Source organism: Nuphar pumila, chromosome 9 (assembly GCF_984573655.1).
Source record: "Nuphar pumila chromosome 9, dmNupPumi1.hap1.1, whole genome shotgun sequence".
NCBI classification, from domain to species: domain Eukaryota; kingdom Viridiplantae; phylum Streptophyta; class Magnoliopsida; order Nymphaeales; family Nymphaeaceae; genus Nuphar; species Nuphar pumila.
The window spans coordinates 125,696,044-125,717,616 of record NC_143257.1 but is presented as its reverse complement, the minus strand read 5'-3'; the positions used below and the strand labels follow the sequence as shown (position 1 = coordinate 125,717,616).

Sequence of the window (21,573 nt, the reverse complement as noted above, 5' to 3'; positions counted from 1 at the left end):
TATTCTGAAAAAGGTAGTATAGTTACGGGAGATGGAACTTATCACTCTATTAGTCATACTGGCAGTGCACATATCCCTATGTCAGAGTCCTCACTTCACTTGTCCAATGTTGTCCTTGCTCCTAATATTAAAAAGAACATTGTTTCTGTAGCTAAACTTGGTGACGATATGAATTCTTCTGTCGAATTTACTCCCTCTTCTGTTTATGTTAAGGATCTACGAACGAATGAGACATTCGCTAAGGGGGAGCGACAAGGAAACATGTACGTCTTCAAGGAGATTCCCTCAATGTCTTTACCTTCAGCCCCAGTCCTCCAGTTGAAGTCGTCCAAGCATTCTTCAGTGTCTTCGCCTTCAGAGTCTTTGTTTTTCTCTTCGTTGGAAGTTTTTAATTCATCTCATTGTAATAAGCCAGATATTTGGCACAGTCGTTTGGGACATTGTAGTCGGGGCTTCGTTGAAAGTCTTGTATCTGATGGTCTTCTTCCAGAGTCTAGTTTATGTTCATTTTTAGATAATAATAAATGTTCCTCATGCGAACTCTGCAAAAGCCATGTTCTTCCGTTTCATATTATTAATAAAAGGACTTCAAAGCCATTTGAGATTATTTGTTCCGATGTTTGGGGACCCGCACCTATTCCTTCTCTTTCCGGTAGTCGTTACTATGTTATCTTTATTGATTTTTATTCCCGTTATACTTGGCTATATTTCTTGAAACATAAGCATGAAGTTTTTCAACTATTTCGGAAATTCCATTCGATGGTCAAAACAAAGTTTTCCTGTGATATTGTGCATTTACAATGTGATGGTGGGGGCGAGTATTCATCAAACGAGTTTATTGCCTTTCTTCGGGATAAAGGAATAAGTCGACAAGTTTCTTGCCCTCATACTCCTCAACAAAATGGGGTTGCGGAAAGGAAACACAGGCATATTGTCGAGAGTGCGATGAGCATGTTACATGATAGCAATGTGCCCGTTAGTCTCTGGACAAAAGTTTTTCATACGTCTGTTCATGTCATAAATCATCTTCCTATGGCACTTCTGGATCAACACTCTCCATATTATACTTTATTTGGGCAACATCCCTCTTATGATGAGTTGCGTGTTTTTGGGAAAGAGGGAAGACCGGGAGAAAGAGCGTACGGGGGAGTCAGGGTGAGGGTTGCACAGAGAGAGGGATTCAGAGAGAAAGGGAGCATCGCCTCCGGTGATGCCCTAGTGAGAATTGGGAGGGTCAGGGTTCGGGGATTGCGCAGAGAAAGTCAGGGGAGAGAGCACAGAAGGCAGGGGCGCAAGGGGGGAAAGTCGGGTGTGGGGAGAGAGAAAAGGGAGAGAGGGTGTGTCAGGGGTGCAGGGGGTTCCGCCTCTTCTTTACAAGGAACCCCCCTCCTGCAGGGTGTTAAAATGTAAACTGTAATATATATATATATATATATTATTTAATATTATTATATTTTCTTTTATTATTTCCTTTTTCTATTTTTCTTTATTTTCTTTTTTAGCATCTAGTTCAATAGAAACTAGATATTTGATCCAGTCAAGTTCCTGTTGGAACAAGAACTTGACTGTGCAAATAGCTGTTGGACTGTAGTCCAACAGCTATAATAAATGTTGTTGGACTATAGTCCAACAGCTATAATAATAAATGTTGTTGGACTGTAGTCCAACAACTATATTGGAGAGCTCAAAATGAGCTCTCCTCTCTCTCCCCTTTTTTGTATATATAGGGGTGAACCCCTTCAATGTAAATAACTATGCTTCTTAAGCATTTTGTTCATGAATAAAGTATTATTTATTTTTCAAGTGTTCTTCCCTTTATACCCTTTCAAGGGTCATGCTTGTAGTGTCTCCAATAGACACTTGTTTGTGAGTTATTTGTGCATTTGTTGAAGACCACCATTTCATTACATGGTATCAGAGCTACGAAATCCTTAGATCTTGAAGTGCTTCCTCCTCGATTTCCGTGCCACATTTACAAAAGGTGTTTCATCACCTTGTTCTTGGCTCAAGAAGATTTGTTTGAAGAAAGGCGAACTTGTGCTACAAAAAATTTTGGTTTTGTATCCTCTCTTATTCCTTTGTCTACTCTTTTTCTTTTCTTTTTATTTTTCTCTCTCTCTCTCTCCTATTTATTCCTCTCTTACCCTTATAAAAGATGGATGACAATGATAAGATCACCATCATTCCTATGAAGCTAAATGATACTAACTATGTAATGTGGGCTTCGATTATGAAGCACCACATTTGGGGAAAAGGTTTATGGGGTATAGTGGATGGTTCCGATTTGGAACCTAAACTGTCTCTTACCAAGAAAGAGGGTGATAAAGAGGTTCCTCTAACGGAAGAAGAGAAGAGTAAGGCGTTAGCCACTTATGAAAAGAAATGGAAAGAATGGAGGATAGGGCATGCAAAAATTATGTCATGGCTCATCAATAGTGTAGACGATGGCCTGGACCCTAGAGATAGAGAAGAGAGAGAGAGAGAAGAGAGAGAGAAGAGAGAAAGAGAGAGAAGAGAGAGAGACGGCTGCAAAGAAAACCTCAGAACTCATAATTTCGATTAGGGCCTCTCTCTATGTTAAATAGAGAGAGGCTTAAAGACCTAATTACAATACAACCCCATTATAAAGAACTAAATTACAAAAAGCACCTTAATGAAAGATAACTCTACTTAAAACCACCTATTCTCAACACTCCCCCTCAAGCTGGAGCATAGATATCGATCATGCTCAGCTTGTCACAACATTTTGAAAAATTTGGTCTGGCAAGAGGTTTTGTGAACATATCTGCAACTTGGTCTTCCGACTTTAGATATTGGGTAGTGATATGACCCGCTTGAACCATATCCCTTACATAGTGGCAATCAACCTCAATGTGCTTTGTTCTCTCATGAAATACAGGATTGTTCGCTATATATGTTGCAGCTTTGTTATCGCACATCATGGTCATGGGAGAAGAAACCTTCACCTGGAGATCAAGAAGCACAGTACGAACCCACATCAATTCAGCAGCTGTTTGGGCCATAGCCCGATATTCTGATTCTGCACTAGACCTCGAAACCACATTTTGCTTCTTACTTCTCCAAGAGATTAAGTTGTCTCCCAGGAACACACAAAATCCTGTGGTAGATTTTCTATCTACTACAGATCCTGCATAGTCAGCATCAGAATAGGCCACTATATCCAGAGGTCCACCTTTCTTGAACAATAACCCCTTTCCAGGAGAAGATTTTAGATATCTGAGAATCATAATAGCTGCATTCCAGTGTACCTCAGTAGGTTTGTCCATAAACTGACTGACTTTACTCACTGCTAAAGCAATATCTGGCCTGGTCACAGTTACATACAGTAGTTTCCCAACTAGGGAGCGATAGCTTTTGCTATCAACTAGTTTTGACCCTTCTTCAAACAACTGAACTTTATGGTCCATGGGAATATTTGCTGGTTTAGCTCCCAACATTCTTGTTTCCTTTAATAAGTCAAGAACATACTTTCGTTGGGACAAAACCATCCCTTCACTGCTCCTGGCAACTTCTATACCCAGAAAATACCTGAGTGAACCAAGGTCTTTTGTAACAAAGTGTTTGTGAAGATGAGCCTTTGTGGCTTCAATAACTTTCACATCATCACCTATAAGAATGATGTCATCCACATATACCACCATAACAACTATGCCAGAGCTAGTTTTCTTTATGAATAGTGTATGATCTGCTGCTGACCTATTAAAGCAAAAACCTGACATTACTTCAAACAACTTCTGAAACCATGCACGAGGACTTTGTTTCAAGCCATAAATTGCCTTTTTCAATCTACACACCTTCTGACACTCCCCCTCAACCTCGAATCCTGTAGGTTGTTGCATGTAAACAGTTTCAGATAGGTCCCCATATAGAAATGCATTTTTCACATCTAATTGAGACACGCTCCAACCATGTTGCACAGCTACTGAGAGAACAAGACGAATGGTACCCATTCGTGCAACAGGAGAAAAAGTTTCAAAGAAATCAATACCATATGTCTGAGTATACCCTTTGGCTACTAATCTGGCCTTGTACCGTTCAATGGAACCATCAGATTTGTACTTTATCGTATATACCCATTTGCATCCAACAATGTCAGCATCTGCAGGGGAATCAACTATGTCCCAGGTATGCTGAGATATTAAGGCATCCATTTCTTCTTGCATAGCCCTCTTCCAGTGAGTATGAATCTCGGCCTGCTGATAGTTCCGAGGAATAAGTTCAGCAGATAAAGCTGAAATAAAAGATTTCATCTGATTTCCAATTCTGGCTTCAGAGACAAAACGAGACATGGGATATAAAGTACATTGCCGTGTCCCCTTTCGTAGAGCAATCGGCCTGTTATCATCATCATGAAGATCATTATTGTCAGTAGAACTTACCTCAGGGGAAGAAGATGGAGGCACTTGCGGAGGTGGATCTCTACGCACATATACCAATGGAGGATTATGAAATCTGGAAGAGGATGAAGTGTGGTTCGGGAATGAGGGCACGGATTCCAAGGGAAAAGGGGGTATAAGTAATGGGCAAGACTCAGCTGGATCAACTTGCAGCGGGGAACCGATATTAGAGTAATATGGAGTGGATTCCAAGAAAGACACATCCGCACTGACATACTCTCGGCGAGAAGTAGGATCATAACATCGATATCCCTTTTGATTTTTGGGATAACCTATAAATATGCACTTTGTAGCTTGAGCAGCTAATTTATCACGGTCAGGGCCAAGTTTGTGTACAAAGCAAACGCATCCAAACACTTTGGGCGAGAGGGAGAAAAGAGGGGTATTTGGTTTTAGGATATGAATTGGAATTTGATCACCCACAGAAGAGGAAGGCATGCGGTTGATCAGATAGCAAGCAGTTGTAATTGCATCTCCCCAGTATAACGCAGGAACATTTGATTGGATCATAATGGTCCTGGCAATATCAAGTAGGTGACGATGTTTTCGCTCAGCCACCCCATTTTGTTGAGATGAATAGGCACAGGAAGTTTGGGGTTGGATGCCACTATCATGGTAAAATTGTAACAGACTTTTTGATTTAAACTCGAGAGCATTATCAGTGCGAACAATCTTGACACTCGATTCAAACTGAGTCTTTATTTCAAGAATTAAAGATTTGATAATATTTGGAACATCAGATCGTTCCTTTATTAAAAACACCCATGATAACTTAGAGAAATCATCAACAATAACTAGATAGTATCGACACTGAGTCCTAGTAGGAATCTTACTAGGACCCCATACATCTGCATGAAGTTCAAAGACTTTATTACTAGATTGACTCTGACTCGAAGGGAACGAACTTCGATGATGCTTGCCCAACTGACATGCTTCACACTGAAATGATGTGGTGGAGGGAATCTGAGGAAAGACCGAACGAAGCTTTGACAATGAAGGATGACCAAGACGACGATGCCACTGAACAGGACTAAATGAATGGTCCACTGCAGCATGCACAGTACCCATTGGATGATGTAAGTAGTAGATTTCATTTTCTTCATAGCCTCCACCAATCTTCTTCCCCGTCAGCAAATCCTGAAAATGACAACCCATTGGATCAAATATTACTCTACAGTTTTGTTCTTTTACAAGACAACTCACAGAAAGTAAACTCTGAGGAAATTTTGGGGCATGAAGAGCATTTTTCAACTGTAATGAGGAGGATATAGAAATATTTCCCTGACCAACAACCGGGGAGTTACTCCCATCGGCTAATGAGACTCCAAGCTGAGCCTTAATATCCTTCAGAACTGAAAAAACAAGTGAATTTCCACACAAATGCCTCGATGCACCAGAATCAATAATCCACTTACTGTCAGTCGGATGAAGAAGATTTTCGGTTGAATAGGCAACACCAGCAACAGGAGAGGTAGAGCTCAAAGGACGAAGAGCTATCAGCTCATCATATTCAGCACGACTGAGGGTTATACTACTGTCACTTGCAGAAATATTGTCTTGTGCCTTTGTTGCCTCGAGAGAAGTAGTATTAGCTCTAGGAGCATATGACTTTGATGAAGATGAGGTTGGTCGGCCATGCTTATCCCAGCAACGATCTTCTAAATGTCCAGATTTTCCACAGAATGTACATTGAAGCTTTCCTCTGCCTCCCACACTTCGGCCGCGACCTCGTCCTCGGATGTTCTGAAGATTTCCACGTCCATAACCAGATGAGACAACTAAGGCAGAAGACTGAGTCACAGGCTGAGAATGTGGAAGAGATATAGCAATTCTGCTTAGACGGTTATATGCCTCAGCAAGAGTAGGCACATCCGACCCAGTCAACATTTGGACTTTTGCAACAGAAAATTCTGAAGATAAACCTGTAAGAAACCTAGCAACCATAGTTTGTTCTTGATGATCCTTTTGTTTCGAACAACAGAGAGGTCTGTGAGCATTAAGTCTTTCAAAAGCAGCTTTTACGGAGGCATAGTACTGGGCCAAGGTTTGATCTCTCTGCTGTAAATTGTATATTTCCTGTTCGACTTGTAGGATACGACTCACATTAGTTTCTTGTGAGTATGTATCTCGAAGATTGTCCCACATCTGTTTGGCGGTATTATAATAAATTAAACCATCTGCAATATGGGGTTCGACACTATTCATAATCCATGACATGACTATGTCATTATCTTCATCCCAGGTAACATATTTTCCCACCTTTTCAGTGGGTCCATCTTCCAACAAGATATGTTTTCTACGATGTCCAGATACCGACATCATAAATGTTCTGGACCACCTGGCATAGTTAATTTCATTTAACCTTACAGACGAGCCGTACGAAAAGGGATTGGCAAATGCCTTATATTCTCCCATATGTTCCAATTTTTAATCACCTTTCGAAGTTTCAGCCATACTGCAGGTAAAAAAAAAAACTGGACAGTCTCCACACTAACCAAAAAAAAACCCCGCGTGTTACACCCACACGCCAACAGATATTCCAACCAACAGTTGTTCACTTACGAACAACAATAAAAAAAACCCCACTACAGTAGTGAGCAGCAGCCCACAAGCAGACAGATAATTCAGCACTTCAGTGATTCACAGCTAACACGACTTCTGCATATGCAAAAAAAATTTTCCATAACAGGGGCAGCTCCCCAGACATATACAGTTTGACAATACGTCATTAATTTTTTTTCGAGCAACACCACTAAGAGTTGGATTGCTGGAGAGAAAAAAAAATAAGCAGGAAGTACCAGCACCAATCAAACTCCACACAGCCACGATATCACCAATCAAACTCCACACAGCCACGATATCAAGATACACAAAACATTTTCAGTGCAAAGAGTACCAGCACCAATCAAACTCCACACAGCCACGATATCAAGATACACAAAACAAGCCCCCAACCATATGTAAAATCATCAACAGTAATCAGACTCCCAACAACAACTATAGCAATATCTCACAACATGTTCAGTGTATACTATACCAACAGCAATCAACTCCCAACAGGTAGCCACGAAACCGAGACAGTAGGCAGTCATGAAATGATAAAACAAGAAGCTGCGAACTCACAGCAAACATCCACGACAAGAAGCTGCGAACTCACAGCAAGCATCCACGACCAACTGCGTGATCAGATCTGTCAACAGATCCAGAAAAAAAAAATTTCATCGCTGACCTGATTAGGTATTTTTCCTTTTACTCATTAGATCTGTTGACAGATCTGGTGGCCTCCACGATCTGATGGCCTCCACGATCGATCGAGCCTTGATCAGACTCGATCACGCTCCCACGATCACGCTCCCACGGTCGGTACAACTTTGATACCATGTAGACGATGGCCTGGACCCTAGAGATAGAGAAGAGAGAGAGAGAAGAGAGAAAGAGAGAGAAGAGAGAGAGACGGCAGCAAAGAAAACCTCAGAACTCATAATTTCGATTAGGGCCTCTCTCTATGTTAAATAGAGAGAGGCTTAAAGACCTAATTACAATACAGCCCCATTATAAAGAACTAAATTACAAAAAGCACCTTAATGAAAGATAACTCTACTTAAAACCACCTATTCTCAACAAATAGCATATACATTAAAAAATGCTCTAGTCTAGCTAAGTTTGAGCATGCCGATAAGGCTTGGGAATACCTCAAAAACATGTATTCCTTTAAAGATATTGCACATGTATTCAATTTACAAGATAAAGTTCGGACAATGACTCAAAATGATAAAACTTTTCGACAATATTATAATGAGTTGTCCGAACTTTGGGAAGAGTTGGCTCTTCTTGAGCCCAAATGGCATTGTGCCGAAGACATCGAGCTTCGCCAAAAGCAACTCGATATGGAACATTTCTATCAATTTGTGAATGGTCTAAGGCCGGAGTTTGAATCCACCAAATCGGCCCTTTTACATCGTGGAAAAATTCCTTCTATTGTTGATACTATAGAAGAGCTCACTATGGAGGAAAATAGACTTAGAAAAAGTACTCTAAAAGTTGATGATGACTCCGTTTTAGCTGTATCTAGACCGGGGAATCATACTCGTGCTTACAAGCCGCCTCATTTTGGAAGGCAAAACGGCGACTTTGATAAAAGAAAAGTTATTTGTCATCATTGTCATGAACCGGGGCACTATAGGCCTCAATGTCCAAAGTTAAAAAGAAAAGAAGAAAAAAGAGTTGCATCTGTTGAATCTGAGACAAAAGATCAAGATGCACCTGTGTCTATGGCTCAACTGATGGAAATCCTTCAACCTCTTCTCAAAGGGGTATCCTCCTCAACCGAAGCTTCAACTGGAGCGACAGTTGCATCTTTATCCAGTCCAGGTAACTTTCCTTGGCTTTTAGATTCTGGTGCTTCTTTTCATATGACCCCAAATGTTAATAGTCTATCCGAATGTCTTAAAAATAACTCAAGGGTGTCAAAGGTTTTTACAGCCGATGGCACATCTCTCGAAGTAAAAGGAATAAGATGTTTTGAAAATCTTCAAAAATCCAAAAGATTTTTTATCCCAGAAGTTAGATATATCCCTAAACTTAATTTGAATCTCTTATCTGTCTCACAAATATCTGATTGTGGATGTAATATCTCCTTCTCTTCTCATGGTTGTTGGGTACAGGATTGCCAGTCAGAGAAGCTGATTGAGGAAGGCCATAGAGAAGGAGGACTTTATTACATGGACTTTTTGGAATTACCCAAGAATGCATTTTGTTATAATATTCAGAAATTAGAATTGGATTTATGGCACAAAAGGCTTAGCCATCCTCATATGTCTAAAATTCAATATTTTCCAAGTTTGGAAAAATTTTGTAATTCTGAAAATTTTTCTTGTAAAGACTGCATTCTTGGCAAAATGAAAAGGTTACCATTTCTTAGTAGAACTTTTGTTTCCTCACGACCACTTGAGTTAATACATTCGGATGTTTGGGGCCTCGCACCAGTTATTTCCAAAGGTGGTTATACATATTATGTCATTTTTGTTGATGACTTTTCTAGACATACTTGGATTTATTTTCTTAAACATAAATCTGATGTCTTTGCTAACTTCCAAATATTTCATAAAATGGTTAAAAATAAGTTTCAAAATGATATTTCTGTTTTTCGCACTGATTCAGGGGGAGAGTTTATGTCCAACGAATTCAAAGACTATCTCAATTTACATGGTATTACACATCAAAGATCATGTCCACACACTCCACAACAGAATGGCCTAGCCGAACTTAAACATCGGCACATTATGGAAACTACTAGGACATTGCTAATTGCAAATCAAGTTCCAAAAAGTTTTTGGGCTGAAGCGGTCCTAACTGCCACCTACCTCATTAATAGGATGCCATCTTCCTCATTAAAGAATACAACTCCAATAGAAAAGCTTGTTAATTTAACTCCAGATTATTCTAGATTAAGAGTCTTTGGATGCAAATGTTTTGTTTTCACCAACAGAAATGACAAACTCTCTCCTCGTGCAATCTCATGTGCCTTTTTAAGATATGCTGATAATAAAAAAGGCTACAGGTGTTTCGATTTTCAAAATGACAAATTATATGTGTCAAGAAATGTATCTTTTTTGGAAAAAGAAAGCTTCTTTGAATTTGAAAAATCCAAGGATGTCACTGAATACTCGTTTTTAATTGATCCAACTTCAAAATCCAATGAATGTGATGTTGGATGTGACCTTGACAATGATCAAAGTCCTATTGTTGTTGAAAATGATGATAATGAAGAGCAAATCCATAGGGATGTTAATCTACAATATTCAAGACGTAGAGAGCAAAATCTTCCATGTGCATTACAAAAATACTCTGAAGTCTCACCTAGAAGAATGTCTAGAATCTCTAAACCTCCAGAAAAATTTGTGTCTTATGAATCTTTTTCACCCACGTATAGGGTCGCCATTACATTAATACAATCATATGTTGAACCATCATCCTATTCTCAAGCAAAAAATCATATAGAATTGATAGATACCATGAAAATAGAATTGGATGCACTAGAAAAGGCCAATACTTGGACGATACAAGATATTCCTCCTGGTAAGAAACCTATAGGTTGTAGGTGGGTATACAAAGTCAAAACCAAAAGTGATGGGACCCTGGAAAGATATAAGGCCCGTTTAGTAGCAAAAGGAGATGCCCAGGAGTATGACATCGATTATGAAGAAACATTTGCTCCTGTGGCCCATATGACCACTGTTAGAACTTTAATAGCCTTGGCCTCCATTAGAACATGGTCTATCTTTCAATTAGATGTCAAAAATGCTTTCCTGAATGAGAATCTCGTTGAAGAAGTATACATGGAAGCCCCACCTGGTATTAGTATCCCTAAGGGTAAAGCTCTTCGTCTAGAAAAAGCTCTTTATGGTCTTAAACAGGCTCCAAAAGCCTGGTATGACCGATTTAGTCATGTTATGTTTGATATTGGTTTTCAACCTTGTTTAACTGACACTGCTTTGTTTGTTAAGAAATCTGATGCAGGCATCATTATTCTTCTTCTCTATGTGGACGATATGATCATCACCGGAGACGACAAACAGGGAGTTGCAAATATCAAATCTCTTCTTAAAATTCACTTTGAAATTACTTAGGTTTATTAAGATATTTTTTAGGCATTGAAGTTGCGTATTCCCCTCGGGGGTATTTGATATCTCAATCTAAATTTGCTCTTGATATCGTTTCCAGGTCTGGAATTACAGATGATAAGAAAATAGACACTCCAGAAGTTGTCAATGTTAAAATGAAAATTGATGATGGAGAACTTCTTGATGATCCTACTCCTTATAGACAGCTTGTTGGAGCTCTTTCTTATCTTTCCATTACTAGGCCAGATATAACTCATATGGTTCATACAGTCAGTCAGTTTCAGCATGCTCCCACCTCCGTGCACATGAGAGCGATTTTGCGTATTATTAGATACTTAAAATCCTCTCTTTCACGAGGACTCTTCTTGTCTGCTTCATCTTCATTAAATTTAATTGCATATACTGATGCTGACTGGGGAGGTGATCCCAATAATAGACACTCAACTACTGGTTTTTGTGTGTTCCTAGGTGAAACCTTAATTTCGTGGAGGTGCAAGAAGCAACAGAAAGTCTCTCTTTCCTCCACCGAAGCTGAATACAGAGCCATGAGAACCACCACTATGGAGGTTGTTTGGCTCAGACGATTGCTAGCGGATATGGGAGCTAAAGCAACGCAAGCTTCAAAGATGTGCTGTGACAACAAAAATGTGATCTACATTGCAAGCAACCAGACATTCCATGAGCGCACTAAACACATTGAGATGGACTGTCACTATGTCAGAGAGGAATACTTACATGGAACCATTGATCTGCCATATGTTACATCAGAATATCAATTAGCAGACTTCTTCACCAAGCCTCTCGCTGCTCCCAGATTTCACTTCCTCTTAGACAAACTTTCGCTCATTTTACTATAAGTTTGAGGGGGAGTGTTAAAATGTAAACTGTAATATATATATATATATATATATATTATTTAATATTATTATATTTTCTTTTATTATTTTCTTTTTCTATTTTTCTTTATTTTCTTTTTTAGCATCTAGTTCAATAGAAACTAGATATTTGATCCAGTCAAGTTCCTGTTGGAACTTGACTGTGCAAATAGCTGTTGGACTGTAGTCCAAGAGCTATAATAAATGTTGTTGGACTACAGCTATAATAATAAATGTTGTTGGACTGTAGTCCAACAACTATATTAAGAGACGTTGGAACCCAACGTCTCTTTTGGAGAGCTCAAAATGAGCTCTCCTCTCTCTCCCCTTTTTGTACATATAGGGGTGAACCCCTTCAATGTAAATAACTATGCTTCTTAAGCATTTTGTTCATGAATAAAGTATTATTTATTTTTCAAGTGTTCTTCCCTTTATACCCTTTCAAGGGTCATGCTTGTAGTGTCTCCAATAGACACTTGTTTGTGAGTTATTTGTGCATTTGTTGAAGACCACCATTTCATTACACAGGGGTGTTTAAAAAAGAGGGGGGGGGTTGGATCCGGGTTGGGTCCGGTCGGATCCAATCTGGATTCAATTTTTTTTTTTTAAGTTTGGATCTTACACTTCCCTTTCTGGTGCTGTGGTCTCTACATCATTACCTCCCGATAAGGTTTCATGGCTTTTGGATTATGGAGCCTCATTTCATATGACATTACATTCTTCTTTATTTTTTAGATGTTGCATTAATTCAACACCAAAAAATGTTTTTAGTGTCGGCAGATCCTCTCATAGTATTCAAAGCGTTGAAAATTTTGAAAACATTTCAAAATTCTCTATTCCAAAAGTTAGGCTTCTCTCAAAACTAAATTAAAATCTTTTGTTTATTTCACAAATCATCGACCATGGGTGTAGTGTCTCCTTCTCATCGAAAAAATGTTTTGTACAAGATCTTTAGTTTGTGAAGCAGATTGGGGAAGGCTACATAGAAGAAGACCTATACTACGTGGATCATCTTCTTCTTCCAAAAAGCAATTTTTTTTTTATAATGTTCAAAATGTAAATTTAGCTTTATGGCACCAAAGATTGGGGCATCCTAGTTTGTCAAAATTATCTCATGTACCCCATTTAAACAAATTTTGTAATGAAAATTTTTATTGTGAGGATTGTATTGTTGGCAAAATAAGGCTCTTTCCTTTAAAAAAAACTTTTTTTTCTTCTAAACCATTTGAATTAGTGCACTCGGACGTATGGGGACTTTCTTCGATTTTATCTAAAGGTGGATTTTTTTATTATGTAATATTTGTTGATGGCTATACAAGATACTCATGAATATACTTCCTTAGGCACAAAAATGTGGGTTTTGATAACTTTAAAAAAATACCATAACCTTATCAAAAATCAATTTGAGACCAAAATTTCTATCTTTTGCTCCGACTCTAGGGGAGATTTTATGTCAAATGTTTCAAAACTTATTTTAAAAAATAATGGAATTATTCATCAAAGATCATATGCCTATACTCCTCAATAAAACAAATTAGCCGAGAGAAAACATAGGCACATAATTAAAACCACTAGAACTCTTTTAATTGTAAAAGATGTTCCAAAACATTTTTGGGTTGAAGCATGTTTGACGGCCGCATACTTCATCAACCGACTCTCATCATCTAAGCTTCAAAACATCTCTCCATATAATTTTTTTTAAAAATCTATCCCAATTATCTTAGATTAAGGCCTTTTGGATGCAAGTGTTTTATTCTCATTGACAAAAATGATAAACTCTCTCACAAAGTTATACCGTGCGCTTTCTTTGGATATGGAGAAACTCAGAAAGGGTATAGATGTTTTGATTTAAAAAATAACAAATTATATATATATCTAGAAATGTTCGCTTGCCTGAGAAAGGCTCTGAGTACTCTTTTTTGCTTGAATTATTGCCTCAATGTAAGGGTGATTTTTCGTATAAGAATATAGAGATAAAGATCCTCAATCAAATCAGGATGGTGACAACATTGAAACTGGAGGACCTAATATAATTCAATATAGAAGACGTGATAATAATAGTAAACCAAATGCTTTAGAATGGTACTCTACCTTAAAATCAAACTAAAGTCGTCAGAAAATCATATAGGACTTCTAGACCCCCAGATATATTTGTTTCATATGAATCCTTCTCGCCTCAATATAGGGCTTGTCTAACTAGGATTTTGGTTTATTTTAAACCTACCACATATAAACGAGCAAAAAAATATCTCGAATGGGTAAAAGCTATGAATAAAGAATTAGGAGCACTCGAAAAATCTCTGACTTAGGAAATGTCTGATTTGCTTAAAGGTAAGAAAACTATAAGATGTAGATGGGTGTATAAACTTAAAACTAAGAGTGATGGGACCCTAGAAAGAAACAAGGCCCGATTAGTTGCTAAAGGGTATGCACAAGAATACAGAGTAGACTATGATGAGATATTTGTACCAGTAGCTAAGATGACTTCAATTAAGACCCTTATTGTTGTTGTTGCTATTAAAGGTGGTCTATATACTAAATGGATGTTAAAAATGCTTTTTTAAATGGAGATTTAAAAAAAGAAGTTTATATGGATTCACCTCCTAGATATGAAATCTTTTTTGGTAAGGTACTTCGATTGAGAAAAGCTCTTTATGGTTTGAAAGAGATACCTAAAGCCTGATATGATCACTTTAATTTTGCCATGCTAAAGCTTGGTTATACTGATAATGTTATGTTCACTAAGAAATTTGATGCAGGTATTGTTATTCTTCTCCTTTATGTTGATGTTATGATCGCTACTGGTGAAGACAAACAAGGAGTAAAGGATATTAAATGTATTTTCAAAATACATTTTGAAATGACTGATCTTGGATTTCTTAGATTTCTTCTTGGAATTGAGGTTGCTTACTCTCCTCAAGGATACTTGCTTTTTCGAACCAAGTTTGCTAATGATATCATTGACAGGTCAGGCATTACTGGTGAAAAAAAGGTGAACACACCTGGAGTTCTTAACTTCAAGATGAAGATTAATGATTAAACACCTCTGGATGATCCTACTCCATATCGCCAAATGATTGACGCCTTGACTTATTTAACTATTACTAGGTCTGATATTGCGCATGCAGTTAATACTGCTAGCCAATTCTAACATTTTCCTACCATAGTTCACGAGTGTTGTGATGAGAATTGTTAGATATTTACAAACATGTACCTCTAGAATTCTTTTGTTATCCTCTTCTTCCTCTCTTGAGTTGATTACTTATTCTGACTTAGATTGGGAAGGAGATCCAGATGATTGACTCTCAAATACTGGTTTTTGTGTTTTTGTAGGTAATTCTCTGGTGTCGTGGAAGTGCAAAAAGTATCTGAAAGTGTCTTTATCATCCACTGAAGCTGAGTATCATGCAATGGCTACAACAACATAAGAGATCATTTGGTTGTGAAGATTACTTGAAGACATGAGCATTTATCTTCGAACACCTTCCAGATTGTGTTGTGATAATAAGAGTGTGATATACATTGCCGACAACCATACATTTCATGAAGAAACCAAGCATTTCAAAATGGATTGTCACTATGTGCGTGAAGAATTTTTGAAGCACACCATCAGTCTACCTTTTGTTACATCCGAATATCAATTAGCAGACAACGCTTCTGTCACCTTGATTTTACTTTCTTCTTGACAAACTTTCGGTAATTACACCGTAAGTTTGAGGGGGGTGTTAAAATGTATTTGTGTATATATATATATATATACCCATCAGGGGTATCTAGTATGTTTGTAAACTGGGATATTTCAGTAAATTCATCTTGTAACAGGTGTCAACCTAATGTTTTTAGTTGCTTTTTTATTTCTCTTTTTTATTTTGTAAAGCTGGCAGCATTGGGTGGTGGTCCAACTAGCTGTTGGACCAGCCTTTTAATACATGGAGTGCCTATTTAAAGGCAGTCCTTCCTCTTGTAATAAAAATGCTTGATGCCAAGCTTATTTGAATAAACCCTTTTATTTTTTATGTGTTCTTGCTCCATTTTGAGAGTTTGTCTGATTAGCCCTTAGTGACTCTTTGTATTTGGCCCATTAGTGGCTCTTGTAATTGTGAGTGTGCACCTTTGTAGCCACTTTATGACATTGTATTTGTGCACTTGTTGCTTCATTACATCTGATACCATGTAATGAAATATGTGGAGAAACAAATACAAAGTGCACAAGCACTATTACAAGTCCAAAAAAGAACAATATAAAAGCACTAAGGCACTACACAGGCACAAAGTGCATATACAAGACTTCAAAGAGCAAAAAACAATAACACAAGAACATAAAAAATACAATCTTTATTTAGTAGAATGCTTAGGAAAAGCATTAACAACAAATGAGGGGGTGATCCCCTTTATATACACATGGAGAGGCTCAAAGAGCCGTTGGGATGGGTGCATCCCAACGGCTATAAATATTGGATGTATACAAATCATCACGAAAATCATCAACATTGTCTAAAATGTACATTTGTAGGATGAAACTTTTTTGTTCCAAGGTACAGCAGGTAAAACTCGACCTTTTTAAAGTTATCAAAACACCCTTTAGTGATGGAAAATAATGTAAGACTGCTTTGGCATTTCAACAACTGTTAACAGAAAGTAATTTAGTAAACTTGTTGGCAATTAGTCTGTTTATCCATGTGCATGTCTATGTGCTTCCTGGCAGAGTGTTGAAGTTATAAGTTGATATCACACACACATGCACATATAAATACCTCTGTATGTGTGAGGATATGTTAGGTTTTATCCACAAAGCAGATCTTCAATGGTCTGTGACACCCTTATTCTGTTTGAAGCATGTTTTGCCTTCAATTGATAAGCATTAGCAAGGGTTGCATTCAAGAGAACTGCAATTAAGCATGAAAAGTTCCTTGATTATATCGAAGTGGAATTTCATCCAAAATAATCAAAATGCCTATTGCTTGGTACTGCCATCTCATTGTAAAGACAATGTAGGAAACCAGGCTGTGAGACACACATAGTCCTGTTGCTGTTTACTGGAGAAAGTATTATTATTGGTCTGTTTGTTTTCGTTTAAATATTTTATTATTCTTTACTGTATCTTACAGTTTACCTGTCTATGGATTCATATTACCACATTACTGTTTTGATAGCACTTCATCAATTGAAATTTGGGACCTCGAATTTGTTTTTGATCCACTTTCTGGAGCTTTTGACCTTCACATTATTTACTCTCATGTCTTGGTTTAAGTTCCTTTGGTTGTGTTTCTGTCTCAGAGCGTTCGTGTTATCATGAATGATGCACTTTCAACAATTCCATCTCATTGCTTGCACATGTAAGGATTTGCCTATCTGATTACATTTTTTGGTTGCACAGCTGGATCTTTGTATTATATTTTTGCTGCTTTCTTGTATGGTTTTTCCTTCTGATTGTGCCATGTTACCTCTCTTAGTTACTATCCATTCACCAGTTTTTGCATTTTAGTACCTTCTGTGTTGTTTAGTTTTCGGGTCACTCACCAATTTGTGATTGTTCCAGACTTGGGGGCACATGCAACTAACTTTATCAGACTGTCCCAAAATCTCACTAAGATTTTCAATCCATTTAGATCTCACATTCTGCAGTCTATTTCCGCAGGTGTATTGAAGTTACAGGCGCATATGGTGCACAGAAGACGGAGATCAATATCAGCTTGACTGCCATTGGTCTTCTGTGGACTGCCACTGATTTTATTGCCAAGGTCCTATGGAGTACCAAGGAAGAGGGACTTACTCACCTACAACTGGAAGATAAGGAAGCAGGTATGTTCTTATTGGTATTATTTCATCATTACCAAATAAATTCATTTTTTTTTTGTTCTTGGATATGTAAAATCACTTCATTTAGCAGACTTAATTTTATATTCAAGAGTAGTTGTGCGTTGTTGTCCATAGGGGATACAATTGATCAGCAGTCAAGTCCAAAGCAGCTGGAACATGGTGCTCAAGGGAAAGATGAACATCCTATAACTAAAACTAGTGATCTTTATGGCCGAGCTCTGCTGATGGTGGATAAAGGTGATTGTGAGAAACTTCTGTTTTTAGTGTTCTCCATACTCCAAAAGCTAGGAGCAGATGAAAGGCCAGAGGTAATGACTCCCTTAGTTTGTGTAACATTTTTCAACATTGTGATTTCCATGGGGAAAATAAAATAAGGGGACAAGCAAATATGTTGACTAGTGAAAGCTACACAACTGTTTGTATTGGATGCAGTTACAAGATTTGTTGACCATTATATGGAAACAATTATTTTTCTCTGATCACAAATGAAAATTTCTTATTCTTTTAGCTACTATATTTCTTAATCATATAATTTGAAACAACGATTCAAGGATGGCAGGATTTGGTTGGTATATTTTGTCACCCAATCAATCATTCAACAAAATACTGCATAAATTTGTTATTTATCACTAAGTCTTATTCATATAACCTACTTCCATCTTCTAACCATGTTCCATAGTCATATTCAGCATATGTATCAGTCCTGCTTACTGCTGTCAATGTAAGCTTGGACAATCTTTTACTATGAGCATTTCATTCATTTGGTTATTGAGCGCCCATGAATTTCAGGTGAGAAACTCTGCAATCCAAACTCTCTTTCAAACTCTCAGCACTCATGGACAGAAACTGTCAAGAAGCATGTGGGAGCAATGCCTTTGGAATTATGTCTTCCCTATTTTGGATAATGTTGCCTCTTTGGTAGGTTAAACTACTTTGCTAATGCTTCGTCTGTTTGTGAGTTTCTGCATGAAATTTACTTTAAATTCTTCTTTTGCAGGCAGCTAGATCTTCTAAAGTTGAGTGGCAGGGAAAAGAATTAGGAGTAAGAGGAGGGAAAACAGTTCACATGCTTATACATCATAGGTAATCCATGATGTTACTTCTTCAAGAATTTCTATTTGTTTTCATGTTCTCTTGGTGACCTCATAGAATTTATATTTTTGGATTTTTTGGGCAACATTTTGCAGTCGTAATACTGCTCAGAAACAATGGGATGAAACACTTGTCTTAGTATTAGGTGGAATAACACGCATTCTTCGTTCGTTCTTCCCTTTCCTTCTTACACTAAACAACTTTTGGGCTGGTGAGTCTACCGCTTGTCCTAGTTGTATGAGGATTCTTGTTTATTAGCTTATGTAACTGTTCAGTGTTTATTTCATCTTATATGTTTTATGTTTGTGCACATTTTTCACCTTTTCAGGTTGGGAATCGTTGCTTGATTTTCTTAGAAATAGCATCTCAAATGGTAGTAAAGAGGTTGCCCTTGCAGCTATAAATTGCTTACAAACAACTGTTCTCTCTCATGGCTCAAAGGTGATTTCCAAACTGTTTTGTTTGTTAACAGTTCTCTTCCTAAATATTAATTCCTTTCCCTTCGTGTTTGAGTTATATATATATATATATATATATATATATATATATATATATATATATATATATATATATATAGGGTAAATATTGTCTACTAATGAAGGTACGGAACTAATGAGTAGAAATCACATTTTTCTTCAAAAATTTCTAATTTTTTTGTAGATCAAATGTTACAGATGTGATCTACATGGTTTGCTTAGTAAGAAATTTGTTTTGAATCATGTGATTATGACAAGTAATTAGGTTTTTAAAGAGGTCCAAAAATCAATGGCCCACAATGTAACAAAACTTTATAACTCAAAAGATCACATTTTTGCATCAAGAAAGCATGATCCAAGACTTTATCCTTAGCAAACAAAGCATGCTGAACACATCAATGTGGTTAGATTGAGTCGATACAACTTGCACCTATGATTTCTAGCTCATTAGTTCCTTACCTTCATTAGTAGCCAATATTAACCCATATATATATATATATAAACACGATGGTTTTAATCAGTATATTTGAGAGGTCATGGAGAATGATGTATAAAACGCATAGTGATCAATCAGGATTACTTCAAGATATTTGTCATACTATGTTTCAGAAGAATTTGAAACCAGAAAACTTTAATACTGATTCTCATGACATCAGGGAAACCTGCCAATGGCTTATATGAAATCCATATTTGATGTTTATGAACTCATTCTGCAACATTCCTCAAGCTACAAGAGTGTGGTTGCCATCAAGGTGAAGTTGGAGATATTGCATAGCCTTGGTAATGTACTGGTCTGAGATTTTGCTTTAATTTTAGTTCGATGATTCTGTTCCATTGTATAAGAAAAATGCTTTTGAATCATGGCAGGAGATTTCTACGATCAAGAAAAATTGATGTTTGATAATGTTATGTACTCAAGATTGCTGGGAATTGTGCATCTTGCTGTTAGATATTTGAAGATTGTCAATGATGATGCAGAAACAGATTCTGTAAGCATGAAAACTTAGTATCACTGCATTTATTCTCGCTAAATGGGCTGCATCATTATTGTTCACTCAAGTCTTCTATGGCTATCACACAGCTTCCTAAGCTATAGAACATATGCCTTTCTGGTTCTGCTTCTTTGCTGAGAAAAGTCCATGTTTATTCACAAATTCATGTTTTTTTTCCAGGGTAATATTACTCCAGTTCAACGCACTGTGTTAGAAATGCTTCCTTTGTTGGAGCCTGTCCCACAATTATCTACAATGTGGTCACTTCTTTTCCGGCAGTTGTTCTCTTATCTTCCAGTATTCGAACCCCCTTTACAAGAGACAGATGACAGCACTGTACGGAAGCATAAAATTGCCAACCATATTTCAGTTATTACTTCAATAGCAAACAAAGACTACAGCAAGCATAGCTCCCCTTCAGAAACTGACATTGCAGATGTTTCTGGAAATGTACAGGATGGAAAATCAGTGTTACCAAGCTATGACATACCTAATGATGGATGTGGTATTTCTCAATCTAAATCAGAAGATCAGGTTCCACATAATAGGCCATCCACTGGCAATTATACAACGTTGACCATCTCAAGTCAGTTCGCGGAAAAGCTTGTACCTGTTGTTGTGGGCCTTTTCGTTCGTGCTCCAATAGCAGAGAAATGGAATATTTTCCCAGAATTGATTCAAGGTCTTGGAAGGTAACAGTTTTTGCAAACGGCTATTCTGCTTATTTCCCTTTCCTATCTAGAATTCTTGAAGTTTTGCGGCATTGTCTGCCTTATGTTCAGTTGTGCCCTATGGTCTATCCTATTTAATCTAAATACCCAAGATATATGTTTATTTAGGTTTCTTTATTTTCAACTTGTACGTGAGATGCCCTGTGATGTATTGTGGTTTGATACATGCATTGATAAATATGCATTGGTATTTATCATGTTTAACATCTGAAGGCTTCTTATATGTGTATTCACAGGAAGGAGCTTTAATTTAATTTGTGATTTTATCTAATTTGTTTTATCTTTTATTTTTTTGGGGGTGCTAGGAGAGGATGGAAGGAGGGATCTTTTTGGCTGATTATTGGCCGAGATTGTGGCCATTTGTAGTGTTTGCTGTTGATCTTTGGGTATTGTTGATCTTGATTGCTTTGTTACCATTGTTCGCCTTTTTGCATCTTTTTATATTGACATCATTTCTATCTATCGAATGTTTATTCACAAATGCCTTTTACGTAGTCTTTGTTGCTCTATTAAATTGTACATAATGAATCTTATTAATTTTTACCT

General features: G+C 37.3%; 1 protein-coding gene across 1 annotated transcript in view; it reads left to right on the top strand.

The window, feature by feature from the left end:
• The window catches only part of LOC149829315 (uncharacterized), a 100,610-nt gene that overhangs the window by 63,795 nt on the left and 15,242 nt on the right, over positions 1-21,573 (top strand). The window contains exons 29-38 of the mRNA XM_090018035.1: positions 17,194-17,252; positions 17,555-17,718; positions 17,851-18,044; positions 18,526-18,654; positions 18,734-18,819; positions 18,924-19,039; positions 19,157-19,269; positions 19,961-20,084; positions 20,172-20,293; positions 20,477-20,988. Coding sequence (XP_089874161.1) covers positions 17,194-17,252; positions 17,555-17,718; positions 17,851-18,044; positions 18,526-18,654; positions 18,734-18,819; positions 18,924-19,039; positions 19,157-19,269; positions 19,961-20,084; positions 20,172-20,293; positions 20,477-20,988 — 1,619 coding nt within the window. The remainder of the gene's footprint in view (positions 1-17,193; positions 17,253-17,554; positions 17,719-17,850; positions 18,045-18,525; positions 18,655-18,733; positions 18,820-18,923; positions 19,040-19,156; positions 19,270-19,960; positions 20,085-20,171; positions 20,294-20,476; positions 20,989-21,573) is intronic.